This window comes from Brachyhypopomus gauderio, chromosome 14, assembly GCF_052324685.1.
Source record: "Brachyhypopomus gauderio isolate BG-103 chromosome 14, BGAUD_0.2, whole genome shotgun sequence".
Classification (NCBI taxonomy): Eukaryota; Metazoa; Chordata; class Actinopteri; order Gymnotiformes; family Hypopomidae; genus Brachyhypopomus; species Brachyhypopomus gauderio.
In genome coordinates this window covers 7,322,749-7,349,163 of record NC_135224.1, presented here as the reverse complement: position 1 = coordinate 7,349,163, position 26,415 = coordinate 7,322,749, and the positions used below count along the sequence as shown (strand labels likewise).

The 26,415-nt window shown below is 45.7% G+C and overlaps 2 protein-coding genes across 4 annotated transcripts in view; one reads left to right on the top strand and one right to left on the bottom strand.

The window, feature by feature from the left end:
- The window catches only part of adam19a (ADAM metallopeptidase domain 19a), a 65,386-nt gene extending 47,434 nt beyond the window's left edge, over positions 1–17,952 (top strand). For both annotated transcript variants that reach the window (XM_076972880.1, XM_076972879.1), the window contains 11 exons: positions 1,773–1,862; positions 2,708–2,909; positions 4,277–4,385; positions 4,698–4,902; positions 5,399–5,476; positions 6,890–6,998; positions 8,866–9,007; positions 10,394–10,490; positions 10,884–11,126; positions 16,065–16,246; positions 17,438–17,952. In XM_076972880.1, coding sequence (XP_076828995.1) covers positions 1,773–1,862; positions 2,708–2,909; positions 4,277–4,385; positions 4,698–4,902; positions 5,399–5,476; positions 6,890–6,998; positions 8,866–9,007; positions 10,394–10,490; positions 10,884–11,126; positions 16,065–16,246; positions 17,438–17,492 — 1,512 coding nt within the window. In that variant the 3' untranslated portion in view covers positions 17,493–17,952. The remainder of the gene's footprint in view (positions 1–1,772; positions 1,863–2,707; positions 2,910–4,276; positions 4,386–4,697; positions 4,903–5,398; positions 5,477–6,889; positions 6,999–8,865; positions 9,008–10,393; positions 10,491–10,883; positions 11,127–16,064; positions 16,247–17,437) is intronic.
- lrch4 (leucine-rich repeats and calponin homology (CH) domain containing 4) overlaps positions 16,270–26,415 on the bottom strand; it is a 40,182-nt gene continuing 30,036 nt past the window's right edge. Inside the window, exons 18-20 of one of the 2 annotated variants that reach the window (XR_013120934.1) lie at positions 25,809–26,183; positions 17,997–18,257; positions 16,270–17,129 (exon numbers count right to left, since the gene is read on the bottom strand). Coding sequence is in view for 1 of the 2 variants with exons in the window: in XM_076972882.1 (XP_076828997.1) it covers positions 26,013–26,183 (171 nt within the window). In the remaining variant the exon portion in view is untranslated. Of the gene's footprint in view, positions 17,130–17,996; positions 18,258–20,409; positions 26,184–26,415 lie in introns of those variants that run through there. The other variant, XM_076972882.1, reaches the window with a different exon arrangement.

Here is a 26,415-nt window from a genome sequence, read left to right as displayed (position 1 = left end):
TACTACCACTAATAACAACAATAATAAAACAATAACATAAAAACAGATACAATTATAATAGATATTTACAGAGAGAATGATTATAATTATGGTAATTAACATGAATTGAAGGAGAATAAGTCTAGGGAGACGTGATAAATGTATAATTAATCAGTAATAATCAGTTACTACTGCTCTCTTTCAAGTTGTGGCAGTCTGTTATGTATTGTGCTGCGAGTTTGATCAGCTCTTTCTTCTCTCCCAGTATGTACTGGAGCTTCTCAGAGTCAGTGCAGAGCTGGAACTCTGGACAGACTCTACTGGCTCTTAGACTATCACTATCGCACTATCACACCACCACTATCACATTATCACTATCACAATCACACTATCACTCTCACATTACGTATATCCAATTTTTATATAGTCCAGTGGTCTTTGGTGACAGTGGTAAAAAACATGGGTTATGTAAACGAATAACGAATATGATTTTATACAAATAGCTTAGAAATTAATTTAGACATGAACATTGATTTGGGTTGTAATTATAAACAAAGGGTAAACAATTATTGTACTTGAGAGGGAGTGAAGAAAAGCAATCTCACGGTCTGATTGAATCCTTCTTCATTCGCCTGTGATTATTTCTGTCTCATTTTAAAGATTTGATTATTTGTCTGAATTTTTTTTCCCCTCAAACAATTGAGAAAAATGGCAAACCATGTCACTTTCACAAGGCGTAAAATGCAAAAGAGGAATCAAAAGTGAGTGACAGAATCAGAGGAGATGCCCGACGTTCTGCCAAGCCGCCATTCCTCACTCGTCCGCATACGGAGGGACACGCTGGCGTCTGGCGTGGGCAGACCCGGCCAGACACTCCCAGTCCTAATTGCACATTAACACCTGGGCCGTCGTGGCCGTGTGAGGTGCCGCACCCTGCGGTGTGTGTTGTACTGAATGAGATGCGTGCGGTGTTGCCCACTGCTTGGTGTGTGTGAGGCTAGAGGAGGACTGTTCCACACACACCACTGGGATCCAGTAAGCTGCAAGAAGGGCTGTGAGGAAGTGAGCGTGAGTGTGTGTGCAGCGCCCCTGCTGGCCGCTGGCGGAGTTGCAGGCGCTGTTCCTGCTCGGCGCATGGAGCAGTCCTGACTGAGCTTAGTCTGTCACTGTTTACAGCAGCTGCCCCTCTTCGCTGGAGCAAATGTTAGAAGGAACACTGGCACGTGTGTGTGTGTCTGTGTGTGTGTGTGTGTGTGTGTGTGTGTGTGTGTGTCTGTGTGTGTGTGTGTGTGTGTGTGTGTGTGTGTGTGTGTGTGTGTGTGTGTGTGTGTGTGTGTGTGTAAGCAGGCATATTTGCAATCCGTACACACATACATACATACATAACACCAGACCTGCTGAAATTCCCTTGTGCATATGAGTTCTCCTCTTCCATATATCCACTATGGCATTTTAACCGATGGGTGTCAAAAGCTTGCGGTGAATCTCAGTATCTCCACTCCACGTCCCGGGAGGCAAGTTTTCACCCCCAGCCCTGCCTGCCCGACACACTGATCCAAACGGATGACTAGGTGTCTGTGTGTGTGAGTGTGTGTGTCGGATAAGGTTTGTGCTATCTGCGAGTGATTTGTTCTAAGTGACTGACTTTGTGGTACAGGGTCACACGTTAATGCGTTTCAGGAGCCTGTAACAAAAGTGGTGGCTCACGTTTGTGTGTGTGTGTGTGTGTGTGTGTGTGTGTGTGTGTGTGTGTGTGTGTGTGTGTGTGTGTGTGTGTTGTTTTCCTCCTACAGGAGTGTCAGAATGACTGCTGCCACGCCAGTAACTGCACCCTGAAAGAGGAGGCCCAGTGTGCTCACGGGGTCTGTTGCCACGGCTGCAAGGTGTCTCACCCCCTCTCACCTCCACCCCCTCTTACTCCTGACTCTCCTCCTCACACTCTCCCTCTCCTCACCACCAGCCACTAGTCCTCTTCTGTATCACCCTTCCCCTGAATCTCTTCCTCTCTCTCTTTCTCTCTCTCTCTCTCACTCACTCACTCACTCACTCACTCACTCACTCACTCACTCACTCACTCTCTCTCTCTCTCTCTCTCTCTCTCTCTCACACACACACACATACACACACACATATGTGTAACTACATCACCCAAAATTTCCCTCAACCACCATTTTTTCTATGTGCTACTTTGTGTTAAAAGACACTTTACCCCGTGAGATCAGTGTGTTGGAGGACAGATGGAGGTTTGGGCCGGCCACGCTCTAGTCTTTAATCGGTGGTCTCTTCCCGAACTCAGGGCTGCTCTCGGCTGGCTAGAATATTTCTCTGAACCCAGCAGTAACCCCAACGTGGGTTTACACCTTAGACACCGCTGTGTTGTCCCAGTACGGCTCCCACAGCCGTGCCGTTTCCTTAGCAGCATTAATGCTGTGTTGAGAAAGGTTTACGACCCAAATAATATCCGCAGATGATGATAAATGTGGAGGTGTGGCTGATAAACTGTGCTGTCAACTGACGGTCTGCTGGGTGTAGCTGTACACTTATAAACTTCCCCTATAAGACAGGGGCAACTAATGAAGTGCCCTCTGGGTGGAAATACAAGCTAGGGCTTTAATAAAGAGACCAAGAGTGCGCAGTCCGCTCTCGGAGCTGACAGAGGAAACAAACGGGATCATGCAAATCTGTCCGACCCTCTGACCCTATGACCTTCTGACCTTGCGACCCCCAGCTGAAGCAGGCGGGCACCTTGTGCCGTGACGCGGCCGGTGCGTGCGACCTTCCCGAGTACTGCACCGGAGGCTCGCCCTACTGCCCCGCCAACGTCTACCTCCTGGACGGCTCGTCCTGCCAGTACAGATACAGTAAAGCCTACTGCTACAACGGCATGTGCCTGGCCCACGAACAGCAGTGCCTGCAGCTGTGGGGATATGGTGAGAAGCCCCGCCCACTCCAACAAAGGACTCATGTGTAAAGGGGGGGGGGGGGGGGGGGGGGGGTCTACTCTAGATACATCACATGCCTTATTTTAAGGCAGCCATTTTCTGTTGCAGTTACTCCTGTTTTAAACTAACACACTTGTCACTTTCATATGTCTATATATAGCTTTTTTTATAATGGGTTGTTTAAAGTGGTAGATAAATCGGATGAAAGCACAGGAGAGATATTTCTGTAACTATTCCATTCCAGTACACATAAGATTTCTTTTTTTTCTGCCACTCTTTTCCACAAAATGTGTTTGTAACAGAAATATTTACTACCAAGCCATAGAGTCTAAAATAAGCTGCCATTCAGATACTACAATTCTCAGCTTCCCCAATGCAGGAACAGACAAAGTCTTAGGCTGGTGTTACTGGCTGCTGCCTCCTGGTCCCTGAGTTAAAGTATGAGAGTCAAGCGTGCTTGTTTAAATTTCTTTAGGTCCTGCTGTGCAGACAGCTGTTTACATGAAGGCTACTTGTGTCCTGATACTGGCGTGCAGCTGCTGTGCCCCGTCTCCCCTGTTGGCTAATCGCTGAGCTGTATTAGCTCAGCCTGGTCATGTGACATCTGTTTACAAACACCACACTGGGCCTGCGGGGTGGAGCCGTCAAGAACGCCGGTTTGCAGTTTGGTGATCTGGCTACATCTCAGTAGCATCAATCCCTTTGTCTGCTCCATTTACAGAAATAACCACCTCTAGCCCAAAAAAAAAACAAAACAATACTGCAGAAATCCCTCAGGGGGCGCCAGGGAGTCCCGGCTCCTAATTGTGCGCTCGTGGGCTTTTGTGGACCTTGTTGCTCAGCTGAGGGTGATGGAGGTAGATCCCAGCTCCACCCAGCTCTGGGTCTCAGCCCACTCAGGCATCCGCGCTAATGTCAGCCGGGTTCAGGTCCTGCACGCTCGGCTGACGGCAGAGTCACCTCCGCCCGCACGGCGGGTATGGGCCCATGACGAATGTTTCTGAATTGACACGCTCAGGATTAGTGACATAGCTAACGTGGGGGAGTGATGTTTACGAAACCAGCAAGCAGACATAGAAAGTGACAATGAAATAGTAATATCACAGATATGAATGTATAACAGTCAAATCTACTATACGAACATACGAAAATATTAATATAGTAATAATATCACACATCCAAATAGAAATCATGGGTTTGCATAATTATTCATGCTTGCAGCAATACTAGGAAGAATCCGGCATAATTTCTAGTGCGTTTCCACTCAGCAAACTTTCCAGTGAAGTGGTGTACTAGGTGAAAGGATGTGATGGTGTAGTGGACTAAGGCTGATTAGGTGAGCGTGGTTTGTCCAGGTGCGCAGCCTGCACACGACGCCTGTTTCCAGGATGTGAACGCGGCAGGAAACGCCTTCGGAAACTGCGGCAAGGACGCGCACGGGAACTACGTGAAGTGTGAGAAGAGGTGAGTTTGAAGACGGCGTGCTGTGCGTGAGCACACACACTTCACCCCTCTATTCATTTAACGCTATTCGGTGTTCAGTTACAGGCGGATAATGGAGGGTAGCTCAAAACATCCCTCCCCATTGTGAAACTTGCCAAGTGAGTGTCAGGGCTACGGCGTTATATCCAGCAGCCTGATTGTTCTCCTGCTTCAGCACAAGACAAATTAGTCGAAATTGGAATTCTTCCCACTTCAAAAAAGAAATGTAAAAAATAAAAAAAATTTGAACAAAAAAACATCCTATCCTGTCGTCCCGCGTCCATGTTCCCGCAGAGATGCCAAGTGCGGGAAGATCCAGTGCCTCAGCGCGGCGAAGAAGCCCAAGGGCACCAACGCCGTGTCCATCGACACCACCATCCGCACCAACGGCATCGAGGTGAAGTGCCGTGGAACCTACGTGTACAGCACGCAGGACGGCCAGGGCGACCTCCCCGACCCCGGCCTCGTCATGACGGGCACCAAGTGTGGCGAAGGCAAGGCAGGTGGCCCCGGGGGTCCCGCTCACCGTGTTCACTGGGTGGAGGTTGGGTGGAGGTTGGGTGGAGGTTGGTGAGCTGGTGGAGTCGAGAAGCTGAAGACTTGGTGTCATGACCTGATGATGAGGTCAATGCTGGACGATGAGGTCAAAAGAGCTATCTCAGATTATTTGATTATTTCACATGTGAAATTATGATATTATATTATTTTATTTATTATTAGATTATATCATGATTTGCCAGCCTGATTTACAGTACTAGGAATGATTACACATTTAAGATATAAATGAAGGAAGAGAAATTCTCAGACAGTAGGGTGACTTGATAAGCAAAAAGATTTGCGTAGCCAGATTCCTTATTAAGATATCATTTATCATTTACTGGTGTGTGTCTGGGGGCTCCTCTAGAATGTGTGAATGCTCCACACCTCACCGCTCTGCTCCTCTCTGCTCCTCTGTGCTCCTCTGTGCTCCTCTCTGCTCCTCTCTGCTCCTCTAGGTGTGCAAAGATCGCCGGTGTCAGAACGCCTCCTTCTCGGAGCTGGAGGATTGTATAGCTCGCTGCAATGGCCACGGGGTAAGAGCTCCTTCCAAAACATTCTGTGCTTGGCTCATGAATTCAAAATGACCGTTTAATAACTGGTTCCCTTTTTTATTAGAGCACTCTGAGCTAAATGAGATTCAACTCGACCGTTCCATGACACCATAAACTCTGCCTAAACTCCCCTCAGCACTGACTCAGCCTGGATCTCACACCTGCGGTGCCCACCGTCCCCCTCCCCCCCACCACGGCTCACGCAGTTTACCGTTCTGACTGGCTCCCCAGAAAATGAACGCTTTCCTGTATTAGCTGAGCCTGCGTTCCATGTGTGTGTGTGTGTGTGTGTGTGTGTGTGTGTGTGTGTGTGTGTGTGTGTGTGTGTGTGTGTGTATGTGTGTGTGTGTGTGTGTGTGTGTGTGTATGTTTGTGCGTGTGTGTGTGTGTGTGTGTGCGCGTGTGTGTGTGTGTGTGTGTGTGTGTGTGTATGTGTGTGTGTGTGTGTGTGTGTGTGTGTATGTTTGTGCGTGTGTGTGTGTGTTTGTGTGTGCGTGTGTGTGTGTGTGTGTGCGCGCGTGTGCTTTTTGGTCAAATGGCCCTAAACGACCTAGGAGCGGCAGACGAGCCAAGCCCATCATCTTTAATCCCTTCGCCTTTTCACTCTCATTCTGTTTTTAGTTTAGTTTTTCTCATTTCTTTATTTTGTGCTTGTTTACTCTGTCAGGTTTTGAAAGGACAGACAAACATGGATGAGCTTTGAGGGGGGATTTGAGACTAAGAGAAGGCCTTCCTTATTATTCATTTGCATTATCATTTGATTCCTATTGATCGTGTGGCTTAAGAGTGAGCGAAGTTTGGTACCAGGGTGAGCTGGAGTGTTTTAGCACTACCACAGACTTCACTCCCTGTATGCCTCAGGATTTGGGCTTATATTAGGCGTGAAACTTATTCTACATAAACACGTTCCAATAAAAAGCTAGGGAAAGGGTACTAAAAAGCAGGTTTTCTCTTCAGTAACTTCACGTAGACGTCTATGTCTGTATACTAACTCACCATTTCAGATTTGTTTCATGCAGCCAAGGTACCAAGGAGTTTATTGCCAGTGTCCTATAGGGCAATGGACCATTTACAGTAACACCAAGAACTCTGGTCTGTTGAAGAAAACAACTGTAGTGCTGTAGTGAAGGACAAAATGTCAGAGGAAAACCAACAGACCAAATGGCTATCTGTGTGTGTTTGACTGTGGCAGCACACAGAGTGGACAGGGACCAAGGGTCACACCCTAGCCAGACAGGGACCAAGGGTCACACCCTAGCCAGACAGGGACCAAGGGTCACACCCTAGCCAGACAGGGACCGAGGGTCACACCCTAGCCAGACAGGGACCAAGGGTCACACCCTAGGCAGACAGGGACACCTCCACTTGTAGTAATTCAGCTGAATTCCTATGCAGGTGTGCAACAGCAACGGGAACTGCCACTGTAACCGTGGCTGGGCGCCACCTTTCTGTGACAAGCCGGGGCTCGGAGGAAGTGTGGACAGCGGCCCGGTGCAGTATGACAGTGAGTTCTGCTCCCTACCCTCTCTCCCTACCCTCATTCTCTCCTCTCTCTCTCTCCGTACGATCTCCCTACCCTCACTCCCTCCTCTCTCTCTCCTTACCCTCACTCCCTACCCTCACTCCCTCCTCTCGCTCCCTACCCTCACTCCCTCCTTACCCTAACTCCCTACCCTCACTCCCTCCTCTCTCTCCCTACCCTCACTCCCTCCGCTCTCTCCCTACCCTCACTCCCTCCTCTCTCTCCCTACCCTCACTCCCTCCTTACCCTAACTCCCTACCCTCACTCCCTACCCTCACTCCCTCCTCTCGCTCCCTACCCTCACTCCCTACCCTCTCTCCCTACCCTCATTCTCTCCTCTCTCTCTCTCCGTACGATCTCCCTACCCTCACTCCCTCCTCTCTCTCCCTACCCTCACTCCCTCCTCTCGCTCCCTACCCTCACTCCCTACCCTCACTCCCTCCGCTCTCTCCCTACCCTCACTCCCTCCGCTCTCTCCCTACCCTCACTCCCTCCTCTCTCTCCCTACCCTCACTCCCTCCTTACCCTAACTCCCTACCCTCACTCCCTCCTCTCTCTCCCTACCCTCACTCCCTCCTTACCCTAACTCCCTACCCTCACTCTCTCTTCTCGCTCCCTACCCTCACTCCCTCCTTACCCTAACTCCCTACCCTCACTCCCTCCTCTCTCTCCCTACCCTCACTCCCTCCTTACCCTAACTCCCTACCCTCACTCCCTACCCTCACTCCCTCCTCTCGCTCCCTACCCTCACTCCCTACCCTCACTCCCTCCTCTCTCTCCCTACCCTCACTCCCTCCTTACCCTAACTCCCTACCCTCACTCCCTCCTCTCTCTCCCTACCCTCACTCCAGCCTTACCCTAACTCCCTACCCTCACTCCCTCCTCTCTCTCCCTACCCTCACTCCCTCCTTACCCTAACTCCCTACCCTCACTCCCTCCTCTCTCTCCCTACCCTCACTCCCTCCTTACCCTAACTCCCTACCCTCACTCTCTCTTCTCGCTCCCTACCCTCACTCCCTACCCTCACTCCCTCCTCTCGCTCCCTACCCTCACTCCCTACCCTCACTCCCTCCTCTTGCTCCCTACCGTCACTCCCTCCTTACCCTAACTCCCTACCCTCACTCCATCCTCTCTCTCCCTACCCTCACTCCCTCCTTACCCTAACTCCTTACCCTCACTCCCTCCTCTCTCTCCCTACCCTCACTCCCTCCTTACCCTAACTCCTTACCCTCACTCCCTACCCTCACTCCCTACCATCACTCCCTCCTCTCTCTCCTTACCCTGACTCCCTACCCTCACTCCCTACCCTCGCTTCTTCACTACCATGCTCAGCTCCTCTTTCTCCTCTCTCAGCCTCATCCTCCCTCGTTCTTTCGTCCTCTCCATCACTCTTTCCTCCCTCCCTCCCTACCATCATCACACTCTCCCTCACCCAAAGATTTATCTCACTATATCACACAAGAGATTTATCTCACTATATCAAAAGATTTTTTATATCTTATTCTCAGCATATCTGCGCCTCCATCTCCTCTCTCCTTCTCCGTCACTCTCTCCGTTTCATTTTTTCTCACGTTCACCTTGTATCAGAATGTCACCTTCACCATTAATCTCCATCCTTCCACTCCTCTCACTTCATGCCGAGCTCGGGGCGAGGCTGGCTTTGCGGGCTTTGGCTACACTTTGTCTCCGATGATAAAAAAAATTGATCTCTCAGTAATTTATAATGCAGAATGTCATTTCATTATATAGTGATTGCATGTGCTCTGTTATATGCGGAGGTCTTCCCTGTTCAGTAGAAGTAGTGTGAGTGTGTGAAACGTCTCTCTGCGTGTCTGCTCCAAATTCTCAGGTCAGGTGGGGCTGGTTGTTGGTCTGCTCTTTGCTTTTCTGGTCCTGCTCCCTGCTGTTCTCATCGCCTTTTACTGCATCAAGATCAAGACCTCCTATTACCACAAGTGGCTGTCACAGAGAGAGAAGACCAAAGCCAGCAGGTATTTCAACAGCGGCAGAATTGAAGTAATCCTCTCAAGACAATGGAGTGGCCAGACATTTTGTTGAGAAGCTTTATTACACAAATAAGCTTTTGGATAGAATAAAAAAATGTGTTATTATTTGTCATGGAAATGCTTCATGCTACACACCTGGTTGTTTTAAGGAACACTGCAGCAGAAACCACCACACTATGAAGTTAGAGGGGAGGAGCATAACCTGCATCATGTGGCTTTTGAGGTAGATGGGGTGTAGCATAATCCTGAGTGGTTAGCGCTGAGGTGATGGGGTGTAGCATAATCCTGAGTGGTTAGCGCTGAGGTGATGGGGTGTAGCATAATCCTGAGTGGTTAGTGCTGAGGTGATGGGGTGTAGCATAATCCTGAGTGGTTAGTGCTGAGGTGATGGGGTGTAGCATAATCCTGAGTGGTTAGCTCTGAGGTGATGGAGTGTAGCATAATCCTGAGTGGTTAGTGCTGAGGTGATGGGGTGTAGCATAATCCTGAGTGGTTAGTGCTGAGGTGATGGGGTGTAGCATAATCCTGAGTGGTTAGCGCTGAGGTGATGGGGTGTAGCATAATCCTGAGTGGTTAGCGCTGAGGTGATGGGGTGTAGCATAATCCTGAGTGGTTAGCGCTGAGGTGATGGGGTGTAGCATAATCCTGAGTGGTTAGCGCTGAGGTGATGGGGTGTAGCATAATCCTGAGTGTTTAGCACTGAGGTGATGGGGTGGAGCTTAACCCACAGTAGGGACTGATAAAATTGGTAGTGAGAATCTGGAGTCTTCAAAGCGCTCACAGAGAATGGATGTGTCCAGATGAGCAGTTTAAAGAGACATTGTCTGGAACTGTCTGAGAGGCTGAGCCAAGACACTAAAATGATCCAGGATGTATTTTGAAACATATGGGCAACATTTTGAGCCAGTTTGGTCGTTATCAGGTCTGCATGCTCTCAGTCAATGTGTGTTTTGGAGCGTAATTTCAGTGAGTGGAATTAATCTCCTCAAATACTGCAGTACATACACAAGTGCACACAAACATGTGCACAGACACACACACACACACACACACACTTCAGTCTACCACGTAGGTTTAGAATACACTTCCTAATACCTTAATAATGTGTCTAGATGTGTCCTGTACATAATGTTATGGTTTTGTTTAGAGATTGCAATATTCTGGAGGGAGTCTGTGCCACTGGCTATTACAAACCAATGTGAGGTTAATTTGTGTTTAGAAAAACTAAAAAATATGTTTTTGAAAAACTCAGCCCTCAAAATGTCAGCCTTTTTCTGTAGAGTCCTGTGAAATGAACTGAATGTCCTTTTGAAGTACTTTTCACTGTCACATGAAACTGTGTGTGTGCGTGTGCTGTCTTCCTTCCAACAGACGTGCAAGCTCCATAGAAAAGGGGAAGAATGGACACTTAAATCCAGCCTTCCATCTGAAGGTTGTTGGTCCTCCCAACAAAAGTGCAAATCTCAAGGTAATGAACAGCTTCAGACACCACCATTACAACACGCGCTCACCTCATTAGAACAATGGGTTCATCTTCTTAGAGTAGGATTATTATAGTAGTACTATGGGTTCATGCCTCTTAGAGTAGGATTATTATAGTAGTACTAGAGGTTCATGCCTCTTAGAGTAGGATTATTATAGTAGTACTATTGGTTCATGCCTCTTAGAGTAGGATTATTATAGTAGTACAATGGGTTCATCTTCTTAGAGTAGGATTATTATAGTACTAGAGGTTCATGCCTCTTAGAGTAGGATTATTATAGTAGTATTATAGGTTCATGCCTCTTACAGTAGGATTATTAGTATAATAGGTTATATTATAGGTTGTGCGACTGTACAAGTGTTTTATTGCTCTTTCCAGCTACCTCACACCAGCAAGGAGGTGCTTCCCCTCCGACCAGGCACCGCCTCTAACGGCACCCAGCCAATCAACATCGTCCGCCCCCTTCGGCCCGCCCCTTCTCCCCATCTTCACGACGTCAAAGTGCCTCGGCCTCCGCCACCCATCAGCAGACCTCTGGAGGCAGCGAAGAACAACCCTACTGCTCCCAAACTGAGTCCACCCAAGAAGCCATTGCCCCTCAACCCCACCCGCAGTCCGCCGGTAAGGTCAAAGGTCGTGCAGGGTGCTCCGTCATTTGCTCCGGGCAGGTTCGGTGAGCAGACGCTGCTTCTCGCACAAACGCCCAGCGGCCTAGTGTGGCCGCTTTTAAGATCTTCGGCACGTCCAGTGTACAGGTTTTACGGCTCCGAATCAACAGTGCACTTCACAGTTTTATTCCTCCGCTCTTTTAGTGCATCTACTCTGTCTGATCATCATGACGGGCGTTTATGAAGTGAAAGGCGTTTGAGCAGGGGTGCACTCGTTTGTACAGGCCATTGCATCCCCACTCTTAAAAAAACACTGCATAAGAAAATGAAAAACCTACTGTTCTTTGTGCGGTAGTGCTTTATAAACCCGCTAGTCAAGGCTGGTGGTTTGAGTTGAGTTGAGTATGTATGGATCTCCTCTAATGTTTGTGGATGTGACAGATGAGTGGGTGTTTGTCTGTGGAAGCCCCTTATATTTGTGTGCTACATTAGTGTGTATTTGTGTGCTACATTAGTGTGTCTTTGTGTGCTACATTAGTGTGTATTTGTGTGCATGTGTGCTACATTAGTGTGTATTTGTGTGCTACATTAGTTTACATTTGTGTGCTACATTAGTGTGCATTTGTGTGCTACATTAGTGTGTATTTGTGTGCTACATTAGTGTGTATTTGTGTGCTACATTAGTGTGTATTTGTGTGCTACATAAGTGTGCATTTGTGTGCTACATTAGTGTGTATTTGTGTGCTACATAAGTGTGCATTTGTGTGCTACATTAGTGTGTATTTGTGTGCTACATTAGTGTGTCTTTGTGTGCTACATTAGTTTACATTTGTGTGCTACATTAGTGTGTATTTGTGTGCTACATTAGTGTGTATTTGTGTGCTACATAAGTGTGTATTTGTGTGCTACATTAGTGTGTATTTGTGTGCTACATTAGTTTACATTTGTGTGCTACATTAGTGTGCATTTGTGTGCTACATTAGTGTGTATTTGTGTGCTACATTAGTGTGTATTTGTGTGCTACATTAGTGTGTATTTGTGTGCTACATAAGTGTGCATTTGTGTGCTACATTAGTGTGTATTTGTGTGCTACATAAGTGTGCATTTGTGTGCTACATTAGTGTGTATTTGTGTGCTACATTAGTGTGTATTTGTGTGCTACATTAGTGTGTCTTTGTGTGCTACATTAGTTTACATTTGTGTGCTACATTAGTGTGTATTTGTGTGCTACATTAGTGTGTCTTTGTGTGCTACATTAGTTTACATTTGTGTGCTACATTAATGTGCAACATTAGTCTACATTTGTGTGCTACATTAGTGTGTCTTTGTGTGCTACATTAGTTTACATTTGTGTGCTACATTAGTGTGCATTTGTGTGCTACATTAGTGTGTATTTGTGTGCTACATTAGTGTGCAACATTAGTGTGCATTTGTGTGCTACATTAGTCTACATTTGTGTGCTACATTAGTGTGTCTTTGTGTGCTACATTAGTTTACATTTGTGTGCTACATTAGTGTGCATTTGTGTGCTACATTAGTGTGCATTTGTGTGCTACATTAGTGTGTATTTGTGTGCTACATTAGTGTGCAACATTAGTGTGCATTTGTGTGCTACATTAGTGTGCATTTGTGTGCTACATTAGTGTGCATTTGTGTGCTACATTAGTGTGTATTTGTGTGCTACATTAGTGTGCAACATTAGTGTGCATTTGTGTGCTACATTAGTGTGCATTTGTGTGCTACATTAGTGTGCATTTGTGTGCTACATTAGTGTGTATTTGTGTGCTACATAAGTGTGCATTTGTGTGCTACATTAGTGTGTATTTGTGTGCTACATTAGTGTGTATTTGTGTGCTACATTAGTGTGTCTTTGTGTGCTACATTAGTTTACATTTGTGTGCTACATTAGTGTGTATTTGTGTGCTACATTAGTGTGTCTTTGTGTGCTACATTAGTTTACATTTGTGTGCTACATTAATGTGCAACATTAGTCTACATTTGTGTGCTACATTAGTGTGTCTTTGTGTGCTACATTAGTTTACATTTGTGTGCTACATTAGTGTGCATTTGTGTGCTACATTAGTGTGTATTTGTGTGCTACATTAGTGTGCAACATTAGTGTGCATTTGTGTGCTACATTAGTCTACATTTGTGTGCTACATTAGTGTGTCTTTGTGTGCTACATTAGTTTACATTTGTGTGCTACATTAGTGTGCATTTGTGTGCTACATTAGTGTGCATTTGTGTGCTACATTAGTGTGTATTTGTGTGCTACATTAGTGTGCAACATTAGTGTGCATTTGTGTGCTACATTAGTGTGCATTTGTGTGCTACATTAGTGTGCATTTGTGTGCTACATTAGTGTGTATTTGTGTGCTACATTAGTGTGCAACATTAGTGTGCAACATTAGTGTGCATTTGTGTGCTACATTAGTGTGCATTTGTGTGCTACATTAGTGTGTATTTGTGTGCTACATTAGTGTGTATTTGTGTGCTACATTAGTGTGTCTTTGTGTGCTACATTAGTTTACATTTGTGTGCTACATTAGTGTGTATTTGTGTGCTACATTAGTGTGTCTTTGTGTGCTACATTAGTTTACATTTGTGTGCTACATTAATGTGCAACATTAGTCTACATTTGTGTGCTACATTAGTGTGTCTTTGTGTGCTACATTAGTTTACATTTGTGTGCTACATTAGTGTGCATTTGTGTGCTACATTAGTGTGTATTTGTGTGCTACATTAGTGTGCAACATTAGTGTGCATTTGTGTGCTACATTAGTCTACATTTGTGTGCTACATTAGTGTGTCTTTGTGTGCTACATTAGTTTACATTTGTGTGCTACATTAGTGTGCATTTGTGTGCTACATTAGTGTGCATTTGTGTGCTACATTAGTGTGTATTTGTGTGCTACATTAGTGTGCAACATTAGTGTGCATTTGTGTGCTACATTAGTGTGCATTTGTGTGCTACATTAGTGTGCATTTGTGTGCTACATTAGTGTGTATTTGTGTGCTACATTAGTGTGCAACATTAGTGTGCATTTGTGTGCTACATTAGTGTGCATTTGTGTGCTACATTAGTGTGCATTTGTGTGCTACATTAGTGTGTATTTGTGTGCTACATAAGTGTGCATTTGTGTGCTACATTAGTGTGTATTTGTGTGCTACATTAGTGTGTATTTGTGTGCTACATTAGTGTGTCTTTGTGTGCTACATTAGTTTACATTTGTGTGCTACATTAGTGTGTATTTGTGTGCTACATTAGTGTGTCTTTGTGTGCTACATTAGTTTACATTTGTGTGCTACATTAATGTGCAACATTAGTCTACATTTGTGTGCTACATTAGTGTGTCTTTGTGTGCTACATTAGTTTACATTTGTGTGCTACATTAGTGTGCATTTGTGTGCTACATTAGTGTGTATTTGTGTGCTACATTAGTGTGCAACATTAGTGTGCATTTGTGTGCTACATTAGTCTACATTTGTGTGCTACATTAGTGTGTCTTTGTGTGCTACATTAGTTTACATTTGTGTGCTACATTAGTGTGCATTTGTGTGCTACATTAGTGTGCATTTGTGTGCTACATTAGTGTGTATTTGTGTGCTACATTAGTGTGCAACATTAGTGTGCATTTGTGTGCTACATTAGTGTGCATTTGTGTGCTACATTAGTGTGCATTTGTGTGCTACATTAGTGTGTATTTGTGTGCTACATTAGTGTGCAACATTAGTGTGCATTTGTGTGCTACATTAGTGTGCATTTGTGTGCTACATTAGTGTGTATTTGTGTGCTACATTAGTGTGTCTTTGTGTGCTACATTAGTTTACATTTGTGTGCTACATTAATGTGCAACATTAGTCTACATTTGTGTGCTACATTAGTGTGTCTTTGTGTGCTACATTAGTTTACATTTGTGTGCTACATTAGTGTGCATTTGTGTGCTACATTAGTGTGTATTTGTGTGCTATATTAGTGTGTATTTGTGTGCTACATTAGTGTGCATTTGTGTACTACATTAGTGTGCATTTGTGTGCTACATTAGTCTACATTTGTGTGCTACATTAGTGTGTCTTTGTGTGCTACATTAGTTTACATTTGTGTGCTACATTAGTGTGCATTTGTGTGCTACATTAGTGTGCATTTGTGTGCTACATTAGTGTGCAACATTAGTGTGCATTTGTGTGCTACATTAGTGTGCATTTGTGTGCTACATTAGTGTGCATTTGTGTGCTACATTAGTGTGTATTTGTGTGCTACATTAGTGTGCAACATTAGTGTGCATTTGTGTGCTACATTAGTGTGCATTTGTGTGCTACATTAGTGTGCATTTGTGTGCTACATTAGTGTGTATTTGTGTGCTACATTAGTGTGCTACATTAGTGTGCATTTGTGTGCTACATTAGTGTGCATTTGTGTGCTACATTAGTGTGTATTTGTGTGCTACATTAGTGTGCTACATTAGTGTGCATTTGTGTGCTACATTAGTGTGCATTTGTGTGCCTTTGTTTGTGCCATAAGAGTTTGTCTGTTTTCAGCTGCAGTGCAGGGTCCCATATATTTGGATGGAGGTCAGAACAAATGACAGTATTTTACAGCTTTTTCTGATTATCCTGAATCACAGTTTGTCTGTCTCTCTCCCCCTCTCTCTCCTCCTTTCTCTCAACCTCTCTCCTCCTCTCTCTCCTCTCCTCCTCTCTTCTCCTCTCTCCTCCTCTTTCCTCCTTTCTCTCAACCTCTCTCCTCCTCTCTCTCCTCTCCTCCTCTCTTCTCCTCTCTCCTCCTCTTTCCTCCTCTCTCTCCTCTTTCCTCTCTCTACCTCTCCCCCATCTCTCCTCTCTCCCCCTCTCTCTCTCTCCTCCTCTCTTCTCCTCCTCCTCTCTCTCCCCTTCTCTCTCCCCCTCTCTCTGCCCCTCTCTCTCCTCCTCTCTCTCCTTCTCTCTCTTTCAGGTGATATCAGAGATACATCCCAAGCCTTCCCCCACCCCACCCCAGAGGCCCCTCCCTCTGAGCCCCGCTCGAGGAACCCCACCCAGGCCTTCAGGCGGGGGGCTGTTGGTGATGATGCCCCCTGCTGTGGGCCCCAAACCTGTGGGCAAGGTGACCACCGTCACCCCTCTCAAAGTACTCAGGTAAAAAAGCTCTCACCACACCAGACTTTAAAGGCACCTTTAATTATTTTTGCCAATAAATGTGACATTTTCCTTCTGCCTTTATTTAATTCAAGCACAAATGTCCTTGAGCTGGGCTCAAACATACTAGACACATAATCAGATAGAGCACTGGACAGGACCTGGGTACAAATACGTCTGTGGATCTGCTGTCCTTGACCTAGTTGGAGTGGGTGGAGTCCATTCATGGCAAAGCACTAAAACACCATTGAACAGCTCCAGATAACCCAGCAGTCACTGATGTCTTTTGAAGAACGCCGTTGCCTGAACCCTTTATTGCAGTCCCCACGTCAGCACGACGTCTGTCTGTTATCTTCCCATAGAAAGCTTTAAGAGAAAAGGGAACGCCAGAACCTCCACCCGAGCCTCCATATCGGTTGATCTCCAGCCCCCCCACACCTCCATCAGCAAAGCCCCGGGCCCAGCTTTACTATAACACTTAATCCTCTAGATCCCGCCTGGAGACCTTAAGCCCGTAAGGCTGCTGAATGTCTCTCCTCAGAGGACGAGGCTGTGGTCAGAACTTGTCCTTTAACGCCGGCGAGGGTGCCGTCCTCCCCACCCACTTTCAGAAAAAGCGAGAGAGAGAAAACACAAGAAAACGTAGTCTCAGTCTGGCCTTGGAGGCGGGACTTTCACCAACGCCCGGCCGACGAAATATCGATTTGTTATGGACCAAACGATTCATTAGGACAGAGCGAACGGTCGCCGGTACCACTCAACAGAGTCCGTGCTGCGTTTAGAGAGCTGGATTAGTGTTGGTAAGTTGGTGGGGGGCGCATGCTGGCAGGTGTGGGAGCGAGACATTGTTATTTCACTTCAGTCTGTGTGGGCACAGTCGGTACTAGAATGAAGGAGGAGGAATGAGTTCAGGCAGAGGCAAGGTCAGCGTATGAAAGGTACACAATAGTCAACATGCTTCACCTGTGTGGTGCGTTTAGAAGCTAAAGGTTGAACAACATGCACAAACTTCTAAATACTGTAAAAGAAAGCGTGCTTGCATAACAGCTGCTGGGCAACTATTGACAAATGGGATTTATTATTAAATCGTCAGGTGGTATGCAAGACATTTAATTATACAGTTTTATAAACTTACTTTTAATGAAATAACACTATTTTACTCTGGTATTCCTCTGGTATTCCCCTTTTCAGACCTGTTGCAGGACCCAAACCGAGCACAGTCTCACAGTCCCCTTTCCGGAAATGACCTTTGTGGGGTCAACTGTAGAAATCAGCAGCAAGCCTATTTGCACTATAAAGGCCTGTCTGGAGCGCGAGACTGGTACTAGATGGCAGAGCGGATGGCGTAAGACTACGAGGCGTAAGACTACGGTGCTAAGGCCGGACATTCTCAGGCCTTGTTTCTCATCCAGAGTACAATCCTGCCCAGACGCAGTTTTGCATGGACAAAAATGCAGACGTAGAGAAGCTATTTCTGGAGGGCCATCACATTGCCAAAACCGTGACTTTTTTAATTTTTATTTTTTGTAACTTACAATTTCCTGTGTGATGTTGACGTATTGTCGCGCTATGCCATTGTTTACATGTTTTTTTAATTATTAATTTTATGTCATGTGCCAAAGATGTTTCGATTGTTTGATTTAACCTGTTTGCTGTTTGTGCATTTGTTATATAAAATGCCCCATTACAAGTTTTTACTAAAAACAGCATCACTGTCGTTTTTTTATAAAGATATAGACTCAGCACTCACGTCATTCGGTGTACAGGTAGACGGTACATCCTTTCTCATGAACATTCTCTTCATCGTGATGGGTTTCTGACCACTGAGCCGCTGTTGAGTAGCAGACCAGTCCCAACCCGGCGGTGTTACCAGTGGAGAAGCATGCAAGGCCAGACAAACAGCCACGGTGAACCTTTCCGACTCCACATTAGTTTTAAAGGCCTGACAGGTAGACGCTCGGCGCTGTACAGAAGCCCATGCTGCTGACGCGTGGGGGTCAGTGCCCTCCACCTTCAGAGAGAGCAAACACAGTGGGAATTACAGCCGGCGTAGGCAGGGAGCAGCAGGTGGACGGGGGGGGGGGGGGGCATAGTACACACACACACACACACACACACACACACACACACTCTGGGTGGCTGTCGCTCTCCATAATAGATTCCAGTGCATGGAAAATCATTGGGAAATGTATTTGGGGAGCGCCAGGCTCCGGTGCAGTGCAGCAGGAGAACTGGCTGTAGGCTCACACAGAAGAGATTTATCGACACAGACATTTTCCAAGCCATTACCAAGATGCCCAAACAGACCCCGAGGCAGGACACCGTGTTGGAGATGAGATCTAAATGAACGATGGGCTGTTTGCTGAGAGGCTGGATACTAATCACAGGGTCTGGCTCCCAAAGGTGATTCAAGAATGGATCTATGGTAACTGGTGCTTTTCATTTGGAAAATAAAGGGTCAAAAGTAGCAGATGTCTACAAATGGACAGTTGCCAGATGTGTGTATTGGATTGTTTAAAGGGGGATCCATGCATCGTACCGCAGAACGCTTTTTGATTTCTTCACAGCAGAAGAACGGAGGTGTGTGCTTCTGGTGGGAAGACGGGGATATCGGCAAACACTCTTTTTAAAGCACATATTTGCTGTTCATATTTGCTGGATAGCAGACAAGTCCTTCCTAATTACATTTCACCTCCGTGTGTGCTTTTGGTTAAGTAAGAGGATGTTGAGGCATTGCATTAATGGAATGTCTTCTCCCATCATCTACCTCACACCAAGGCCTGTCAAATTCACAAGAGGAATATGGAGAGAATATTGATGAAATGGTTTGAAAATGTTTCAAAGGTTTGAGGAAGAACTAAGTTATTTTAGATTTACACGGTGATGTTCACAGGGATTTGACAGGTGTTGGATATCATGGTACCATTAAGAGTGCTGAAACTCTCCTCCAAACACAATCAACACAGAATTTACACCTATTAATAAAAAGATGAGACTGTTTACAAGGTCTTGCATATGGTTAAACACTTATTAGCATTCATTTGCAAGCCTGTTTACAGCTTTTTAGTCAGAAGTCTTGGACTTGATAGCATTTGGTCACATTGTAAAATTTATCTGTTAGGTTTGCAAGCAAACTTTGTCTGTTCTGATAGACAAACTAGGACTGTATGCTCCAAACAAAATGTACGATGAAATCCTTGCTCTTACAAGACATCTCTTGCCCAGCAAATTGATCCTGACGTTTAATAAATCAGTTGTCATGACCAAGCAAGCACTCCCTGTGCAATGAGAGTGTTATCATGTGCCAGACACTGGGAGAAGCATCACCACATGATCAGTGTTCTCCTGGTATCTCCTAACAACTCCTGGCTTGTTTCAGCAACAGTGTTGGATTATCAATAAATACTGAGCCCTGTCTCTCCTCCTTTTGCCATTCTCTGTATGTTTTTTGTCTAGTATGACAATGGCTCCACTGTCCCTCTTACAGGCCATATTGTACATCAACATCTAATCTATTTTCTTGCAGAAGAATTTTCTAGCAAATGTAAATATTGAATGACCACAGATAATAGATAAACATAGTCATAGGTATACAAACAGCATTTGTTCATCCTATAATAATGAGTATCACCTAGTTGGAATAAGTAAGGATAAATCTGTGATTCAGAGGAGCTAACATAGTAATCACTTCGTTGTGGTAGTCCCTAGCAATTCCCTTAACCTTATGCAGGCATATGTGCATATAAGCATAAAAACACACAAAACATCTCCCTGTCTCTCTCTCTCGAACTGACCTGTCTTTTTCTTTGTGTATGTGTTTTCTCTACATGGTAAAGACGTATGAAACAATGGCTAGTTCACATTTTCTGAGTCTAAAACTAAAGTCAAACCTAAAACTGCCTCATCATTTCTCTTAACCTCAGCATATAGAAACTTTTATTAGCTGCAGTAAGAGTGGAACAACTTTTAATGGGCTATTTTCTTAATGCTACACTTTTACAGCATATTTTCATCTTCTTTGCAAAGGTTGTCTTAGTGCTGAACGGGGACAGTCTTCACCCTTTATGGAGTGAATGGAGCAGAAAGCCAGACGGTCCTGGAGCAGATACTCCACCAACCAACCTCACCACTCCCCCCCCCAACACCCCCCCACCCCCCTCCACCACCGCGGGTGGAGTAAACCTGAAGTTGTTGTGTTTTCTGCTTCCTGGAGGATGTTTCTTGTGAAACACGAGTGTCTGGGAGAGAAGATGAGTGGCTCGGATGAGTGACAGTTCTGATCATCTTGTAGTTCCACTTGGAGATGCAGGTCTACTCCTGCTCCAGCCGTGGTCTGATGGTCCGAGTTTTCCCGACTCAGAGGCAGGGCCATGGATACATGTAGCTGTGGTCAACGTCGGTGTTCTCAATATCTTCTCTCTCTCACCTTCTTTTTCACTGCCTGTCTATCTATCTTGCACAACACCACTGAAGTTTATCAAGTATTATCATCTCTGAATATGCACATATTCTTCTGTAATCTCTTAACTTACACTTAATCTGTAATTTAAACGTCTTAACATACATTTACAAGCCTTAACACTTTGACTCATTCATTATTTCTGAAGAAACAGCAAAACCCTCAAGAATCCTGCACAAGATGATGAGCTTGCCATAAACACTGCAAGTGTATTGTGAACCACATCCTGCAGTGTATTGAAAAAGTAATAGAGGAATTATTTAACACTACAGCCTTTCCATTAGAAATTGAACGTATTTTCCCATCTCCACGCACTGCCACCACTACATGGCATTCTGAATGGCAGGCCAGGCTTGGGTTGATGTGTACTATGGTAATTCCCATCTGTCACATTTCTTTTCATAAGCTACAATGACGTTTCTCTGACAAAAAATGTCTTTTGCACACTGTGGGTACAACAGAAAATCTCTTGTCAGCAAAAACTTTCATTGCCCCAAAACAGTTGAACACTGTCACTGCATAAATTATGGTTTTTTTTTTTTACTTAGCACTAAAGTGTGTGAGGTGGTGAGTCCTACTGCTGACCCCGCAGGTCTAACCAAGCTCTGTGCTTTCTATTGTACTGGTTTTAATTAGATTCAGTTCCCAATTCTCTCTTCTAGCCCAGAGTGGCTCTCCCTGGAGTGTGTGGGGGATGAGGTATGATTAATTTTGGAAAGAGAGAGAGAGAGAGAGAGAGGGACAGAGGGTTGAGGTGGGAAGCCAGGTGCCAAAGGAGCTCGGCATGGAGGAAGCCCTGGACAGTGTGGCACATGGTGGGAAATCCCACATGTTCCCCTGTTGTGTTCTCGATATATGGGAACAGTAGATCACTGATGTATGCTCATGTGTTTGAAGGTGAAAGATAGTTTAGCTTCTGGAGGATTAGTTTAGCTTAGTTTTTGAATACGTCCAAAGATTTGGACAACGTAGAAGAAAATTACCATGAGTTTATTTAAATACAGTCCTGACCCTGATTAAAACAGGCATGAGCAACGGACTGTCTGAACTTGACTGGCCTGTGCTGCCACGAGTCCCATTAGCATTAAAAGGGGAATGTGAAATAATGTAAAGAAGGCTAAGATCTGACCGATTAGCTGTAGCACTGCTGCGTGGGTACTGCGAGGAGTTGCTTGCAGAGTGCAGAGGGAAGCTCCACAAGCTTGTGGAGAAGGTGGAGGAGAAGGTGGAGGCACCTCCTCACTGCGGGATGCTGGTATCAGCTGTGCCCCTGGGACGGAGGCTCGCTGGGCACTCGCTTGCGATGAAGTCCGGCGTAGCACTGTAGTCCGGCGGAAGGTATTCAGTTACTTCAGACTCGACAAAATGAATCATGTTCAAAAATGTATTAGGCAATAATGTGGAGCTGAATAATGTATAAAGTCTTGACTAGCGCTCAAGGAAACCTTTTTTTCTGTTAAGTCAGTAATTTAAAAATAGGTTTTGGCCAACTTCATCTTGACTTTTGTGAGCAGGTGGGGCTTCTGAAGAAGCCGGAGCCTCGTTCCTGAATGCTACCACATAATTAGACCTATTTTTACCACAGTCAGGTACCGGCAGAGGCAGAGCAGGCCGAGAACAGGCCGTCTGCAGGCGAGCCGTGAGCCGACAGCCGCACGTCCTCTTTCTTTACGCCGCATTACAGATTGATTACAATGGCAGGGGCCTTCTATAACAGTGATGTGTGTAGACCTTCACTTCCAAACGTGGACCCACCCCCTACCCCGGGGGACCGGCCGGGCCCACTCGACATGGGGAGCAGAACCACTCACCCACGCTGTGTAAACGGTACAGCAATATATTGAACCGCATCCCACATTTAAGTCACGTTGGAGACATGAATAATTGATGTATGCCATCATGCTTATACGTCTGACTGCCGTCTGCTATTGTAAACCTGATCATCCCCCCTGCCTTCGCAGAGCAGCTGAGGTAAAACCAGTCGAAGGCTCGTCAGCCTCTTCAAATAAGCAAAATGAACAAAATAAGCAACAGCTCAACACTCGGGCAAGCGTTCCGGGAAGAACACTTCATGGCCCTTTTATGGCTTTCACCGCCAGACCTTTACACGGGCCTGCCCACATCGACTTAGGCAGCCTGCTCCGTCCATTCAGCTGTTGTTCACACAAGGCCAGCGTTGACCGTCGGCTGTGGTGACTACCGGCTGCCTGACCACTCCAGCTGCCTTTCCTTTCTTCCTTTCACCTGTCACTGTGGGGTTTCGTGTGTTTGGCTAGCACCGGTTAGCCGGCTCACCAGCTGAACACGAATGGAGCCACAGAATGCTTCACCAGAGTGGTGCGGCAGGTGAAGGGTTGAAGTGTTGGTGTGTGTGCGGCCTGTGTGAATAAGTCATCCCCTCTGAGAGGACACAGCCCCACTGAGAAACTACTGGTCAATGAAGCAGCGGTCATCTCCATGGTAATGCCTTTTTAGATGGGGGAAAAAAATATGTGCGAAGCAAATAGCCTTTTATGACAGTGTTTACCACACAAAAATAACATCTACAGATGGCAGAAAGGACTTTGGTGGTTTTGGAACTAAAGGTCGGGAAGGTTTCCAATGACGGTCACGTTCCTACGGTTCCCAGTAATGTCCAAGCTTCAGTTGCAGCGTCTAATGACCCCGGTCATAGGGGACATTCCTGAAGCTGTTTAGGAACACATTATACAATCAAGCCAAGACCAGGGACACATTACATTCACTTTGGTCCGAAGACCCTCTCCTCCGTACTCACCCAGATTCACTATTCCAAAAGTGACACACCCTTCACTAGTAGTTGTGATGACTGGTTTAACCTAGTTGTGAATGGTTAATCTTTCTTATGAACTGCCAGTATTCATACCCACCGTGTTTGCTCTTAAAATTCTTCGGTGAATCTTCACTGAGGTAGCGCCACCTGCTGGCCATGTCTCACCTCCACCATATATCGCAAGCCTCTGTGTGTTGGAAGGTTGATTGTTGGAGTGCCGGACAGAAATATTCGAAGGGCTCTTGTAATCTGCCATTATGGTTTCCAGTTTTACATGCAGAATAGCCAGAGCCTTCACGGACACGCTAGTGAAGAGACACTTTTTGAGCCATCACTCTCCTGTATCACTCTCCCCTGGGTCTACTTCCAGCTACAAGTGCGCACTAAACGCAGATCGATAGTTAAGGACAAAATGGCTCGTTATATCATTGTAGCAGTTCCTGGCACTAGTGTATCTTGTCCAAGTTCACATTTGGTTTTTATCCATAACTGTAATTTAAAGCCTGCATGAATCTGAATGCAGAATCCGCTCCTGCACACAAACGCAATGAATGAAGACGCAATGGATTTTGCAATAATAGTTAATATTAATAATGAATATTAATAATACTATTTCTGTATTCAGTTAACTGTACATGACTCAATTCTGCAAACGAGTATCTTCCCTGATGATTTCCCACCAGAACTGTAAATCATCCATTTATACTGCAGTCTTCTCTTCAGGAAGTGAAACACAAGCCCAGTGGGGTGCAGCACAGGGGCCCTGCGGAGGTCTATGGCATTTTTTTAAAGATCTTTAGATGTTTTAGTTGGCCAATAATTGTTTTTGTATTATTTCAAGTCATTGTCCTGCTGTGAAGTAAAATACAGTTTTCGAGACTTTTGGTTTCAAGCGCACAATGAAGGTGCTTCTGCACAGACGTCATCTAACAGCCGACGGGAGTCACTTCTCCACCAGCACCACCACCACACGTGCACACCACCACGCTCCACTGGTGGGATGGAGCGCTCCGAGCAGGTGGAGTCCAGCTGCACCTGGTCCTCGTTTCATCATTCTGCTACAATTGAGTCTTTGTCTCATCGATCCGTAAGAAATCTTCAAGACTTTATGAAACTTTTAAGAAGCAGTAACCTTGTGTTTCTGATTGCAAGGCATACTAGACGTCACGTGTTATCGCCCATGCCTACATACCGGATGGTGTTCTTTATCTGTTTAAGTTTTTCATTATGACGCGAGTAGCTTTCAGCAATATACTATTGTGGTCTCCATAGGTCTGTCGGGTTGTTTACTACTGAAAGTCTCATCAGAAAATTTCTTAAAGCTAATATAACTGATTACAAGACAGTACTTCCAATAGTCTTCACATCCCCTGTGATAAAGTAAAAATTTCATCATTTGCTGTATTAGCTAATTAAGAGAGAGCTGGTTTGGACAGAGGCTGTTGAACTGAAGAGGATTACACTCCTTCAGTGTTCCAAGAACTGTAGAAGAGATTACAGCGGCTTCAACAGTGTTCCAAGCGGTTGACTGTCACACGTCAGGTAGGTTTCCCAAACAAGGAAACGTCTGGGTCTAAACTGTAGTGCCACTGCTGAATAACCATTAGAAACGAGTTTGGACCCACGCTTAATCTGGGTCTGCAGAAACGGGCCTGTGATGTCTCGCCTGTGTCATCAGCCCCACGGTGGCCCGTTGCGTGAGCTCTGACTCTACTTTAGTTGTCATGGTGAGCCAAGAGTAATGGACTGCAGACACAAACACTACAACGGAAATCAACTCCAGACCTTTGGGTAACGCTTCAGTATGTAGACTAACGGTCCAGAGGCAACTCGACTTGTTTCCTGTCCACAGCTGTCCACTTATCCGTGGCCTTTTGAAACGTTTGGTTGGTCACCATTTCTGTACAGTGCACTTAATACTGACGTAAACACCCGTTTCATTAAAAGTGGGATTCTGCACGCCAGTGTACTAGAGCACAAAACAGAAATCACAGACTTCCTGCTGCTCTCAGACTGCACACACTAGCCCAACACTCTGAGCGTTTTATCTTCATGTCATTCTTGGTGCTCAAGCGCTTACGCTGGCTTATCATAACACTCTAATGACTCCGAGCTTATCTGTAGTCTGTCACTACCGCTCCTATGCAAGAGTAATTACCTGTGGAAAACCAATTAACTCTGCATTGTAATAGACCCCAGATTATAGACGTAATTAATTTTCAATTACAACAAGCACCAACAAAATGATTATACAAGGACTACCTCAGCAATGATGTTCAGTTTGCTGTCAAATAAACACTTTGGGTACATACATCATCTTGAAGTGCGATGATTATTGGGGGGAGAGGAGTCCGCTTGTCACTTTCACGTTTCCTTTTAATTTTCTTTCAACTCTTTTGAACCATTTGCCCACGGTGCAGATGGCTGGCCATAACTCAAACTATACACTCAAACAGCTGTACATGGATTTTATAAAATAAAAAAAAGAGGGAGAAAATATAAGCATAAATTTGCTGCTATGAGTTGTTGGAATTCTGAGCAGGCGCCTGGAAGGTCAGGCCTCCGGGGTCCTGGCGGGAGGGGCGGCGGGGGCCTGATGGCGGCAGGTCCAGCAGAGACTGGACCGTGTGGGCAATGCGGCTCAGACCCTCGTCCTCCAGGATCAGCTGCGACGGACACAAGGAGTCCTGACAGGGGATTGGATGATTAGAATGAGCATGCAGGGACTTTAACCACACCCCCATGACCATGCACTTATGCCCCTCCCATGACCAGGCACCTAAGCCCCTCCCACAACCAGACACCTAAGTCCATCCCACAGACACCTAAGCCCCTCCCACGATCAGGCATCTAAACCCCTCTGTGAGCATGCAGATCCAAACTCTGTGCAGGTGAAGACACCGGCACGTTTGGCTGGGG